The sequence below is a fragment of the Oncorhynchus gorbuscha genome, linkage group LG26 (genome assembly GCF_021184085.1).
Source record: "Oncorhynchus gorbuscha isolate QuinsamMale2020 ecotype Even-year linkage group LG26, OgorEven_v1.0, whole genome shotgun sequence".
Taxonomy (NCBI): domain Eukaryota; kingdom Metazoa; phylum Chordata; class Actinopteri; order Salmoniformes; family Salmonidae; genus Oncorhynchus; species Oncorhynchus gorbuscha.
The window spans coordinates 4,310,055-4,312,813 of NC_060198.1; the positions used below are offsets into that span (position 1 = coordinate 4,310,055).

At 52.9% G+C, this 2,759-nt stretch overlaps 1 protein-coding gene across 1 annotated transcript in view; it reads right to left on the reverse strand.

The window, feature by feature from the left end:
* Positions 1–901: 901 nt before the first annotated feature.
* The window catches only part of LOC124016419 (ATP-sensitive inward rectifier potassium channel 12-like), a 12,147-nt gene continuing 10,289 nt past the window's right edge, over positions 902–2,759 (reverse strand). Inside the window, exons 2-4 of the mRNA XM_046331980.1 lie at positions 2,757–2,759; positions 2,482–2,549; positions 902–2,382 (exon numbers count right to left, since the gene is read on the reverse strand). The exon at positions 2,757–2,759 is cut by the window's right edge and continues 199 nt beyond it. Of these exons, the coding sequence (XP_046187936.1) occupies positions 902–2,382; positions 2,482–2,549; positions 2,757–2,759 (1,552 nt within the window). The remainder of the gene's footprint in view (positions 2,383–2,481; positions 2,550–2,756) is intronic.

Below are 2,759 nucleotides of genomic sequence, written 5' to 3' on the forward strand. Positions count from 1 at the left end.
CAAAAAAAAGCAGAGGAACTGTACCAAGGGCACATATTTCATTCGGGACACTAGACACGAGAGTCTTCTATGACTGATTTACACTACAGGGCCGACCCAAACCACAATGTGCCGGCTTCAGGGCTGTAGCCAGGGTCTGACTGTTAGTGAGGACACTTTACTGCATTTCTATACAATTAAAAAAACTCTAAAATGCTAATTGGAGAAGAGCAACAAAAACACGACCTATTATCACTATGGTTTCTGAAGCTTCATTCACCTCAGTCGATCTACAAACGCATCGCCTAGCTACACAATTAGCTCAGCACCAGGATTAAAAACGATCATTTAGGTACTGAGGGAATCTGTTAGCAGAAATTATTTTATTAACAAATGGAAAAGCATTTTTAAAAAAGTTTTGAAATGTTCCTACACCTTTTGACGTGACTTATGGTTAATATGATGTCTGAGTGAGAGTGACTAACAAAATCAATGGGGGAACCCTGGAGGTCAGATCCCCTGGGCCCTATGTGCCCAGTCAGTCATTTGGTCATGATTACTACAAGTTCAGTCTAGACTAACTAGAATAATTCACCTATTTTTTTATTTTATTTTTAATGACATGGGCTAAATGAGTGACTGTCAGTGAGTGACAGAGAAAAACTGGGGCAGCCAAGTTTCAAAATCGCACCTTGTGTACTCTACTATTCTAACTCTCAACAGTAAGTTGAGACCCTGAATGAGTTCCCCAAAAATACATTTTTTTTTTAAATATTTTTTTTAATGAACTAGGTCTGGACCTCAGTGTCCTCATATGTAGCTACGGCCCTGGCTGGCTTGGACATTTTCTTCTCACAATATCCTTTCTAGGCCAGCGCAGGATTGTCTTGTCTCAGTTTGACTCGATAGTGTGAATCAGTCACTACACTCCTGATTCCCTCCTGAAGCCCAGCGCATCAAGAGCTATAGCCGGCTGCAGCCTGTCAATCTGATTGTCCATGTCCAGCACACACAGCATGTTCATGTCCACCGCTACCTGGTCCTGAAATCTCTCCTGGAAGATGTCTAGTTGTACGTCCCTCTCCTCCCCCTCCCCGTCGTCCCTCCCCCCCAGCATCATACCCATCTCCCCTACCTCCTCCCCCTCCTCCTCCCCGCAGCACAGGGCCACCTCGTTCTCGTAGCAGAAGGCGCTGGGGGAGTGTGGAGGCAAGAGGTGGAGGCCAGAGGATTTGGGACCGAGAGGGGACACTGACCGGGTAGAACTAGAGCCGGAGGCAGACGAGGGGGAGCGGGATCGGCCCGTCATCTCCTGGAGCTCCCTGGCGCTGCAGTGCGGAGTAGCTGGCACCTCGTAGGTCTTGTGGAAGCGGGAGTAGTCTACCTGGTAGCGGTGCTCCTTCTCGAAGACCACGGGCTCGAAGCGGTGGCCCCACAGGATCTCCCTGGCCAGGTAGGAGGAGCGGGCCTGGGTGGTCATGGCCGTGGCCTCCACCATCCCCTCCAGTATCACCACGATCTCAAAGTCCTCTGTCGTCAGGTCGGCGCTGCTCATGCAGTACAGCGGGCTGTTCTCGTTGATCTCGTGGACCACGACCAGTGGAGACACCAGGAAGAGGCGGTCCAGGCCCTCGTCGTAACCCACGTCGATGTCCGTCTGCTCCATGGGGAGGTACTCGCCTTCGGCGGTGACGTGCGGCCGGATGAGCTGCGCCCGGACGTGAGCCTCCACGATGTGGCTTTTCCTCATGTTACCCAGGCGAAACATCAGGCACAGCTTCCCGTCCCGCATGGAGATTACTGCGTGGTGCGAGAACAGCAAGGTCTGCGCCCGCTTCTTAGGTCGAACCATTTTGGCCATGATGGTTCCGATCATGAAGGAGTCGATGATACAGCCCACAATGGACTGGACCACCACCGTAGCCACCGCCGCTGGACACTCCTCGGTGACGCAGCGGAACCCATACCCAATGGTGGTCTGGGTCTCTATGGAGAAGAGAAACGCCCCTACGAAGCCTTGGACGTGTAGGATGCAGGGCTTCCACTCCACCCCTCCTCCCTCCAAGCCGGCCAGAGGCCCCTCTCCCAGGCCGGGTCGAAGGTCGAAGTCCCCATGGGCCAGAGCCACTCCCCAGAAGACCACCCCGAAGAGGAACCAGGAGAGCAGGAAGGTAGAGGTGAAGAGGAGCAGCATGTAACGCCAGCGGATGTCCACGCAGGTGGTAAATATGTCGGCCAGATAGTGTTTCGTCTTGTCTTCCATGTTGTGGAAAACCACGTTGCACTGGCCGTTCTTCTTCACGAAGCGGCTCCGGACATGGTTGGGCCCCGTCGTGGAGATCTGGCGTCCGTTGTGGACAGACTCTGTTGCTCGCAGGGCTAGCGAGCTGCCGCCTCCTCCTCCTTCTGAACCTCCTCCTCCTCCTCCTCCTCCACCACCACCACCACCACCTCCTCCGCCCCCCATACCCCTCCCAGTCATATTGTGGTGCATCAGGGGACCATGGCCATTGTGGAGGCCCAGGGTGGAGATCTTGAAGTGGTCTTCATCGGTGGCTACGATGCTGTATCTGATGTGAAACAAAAACCCGAACAAAACACACAAGTTTAGAGAGGAGGGTGAAGGAGACATGGCAGGTTTAAGAGTTAAAGGCCCAGTGCAGTCAAGAACATGCTTTGCCTGTGTTTTATAGTCCAAGAATAGACAACAAGGACAGGCATTTAGAGGCAGGAAAAGGGGGAGAAAAGGAGCTGATTGTCCTATTCCTCGGTCCTACCTG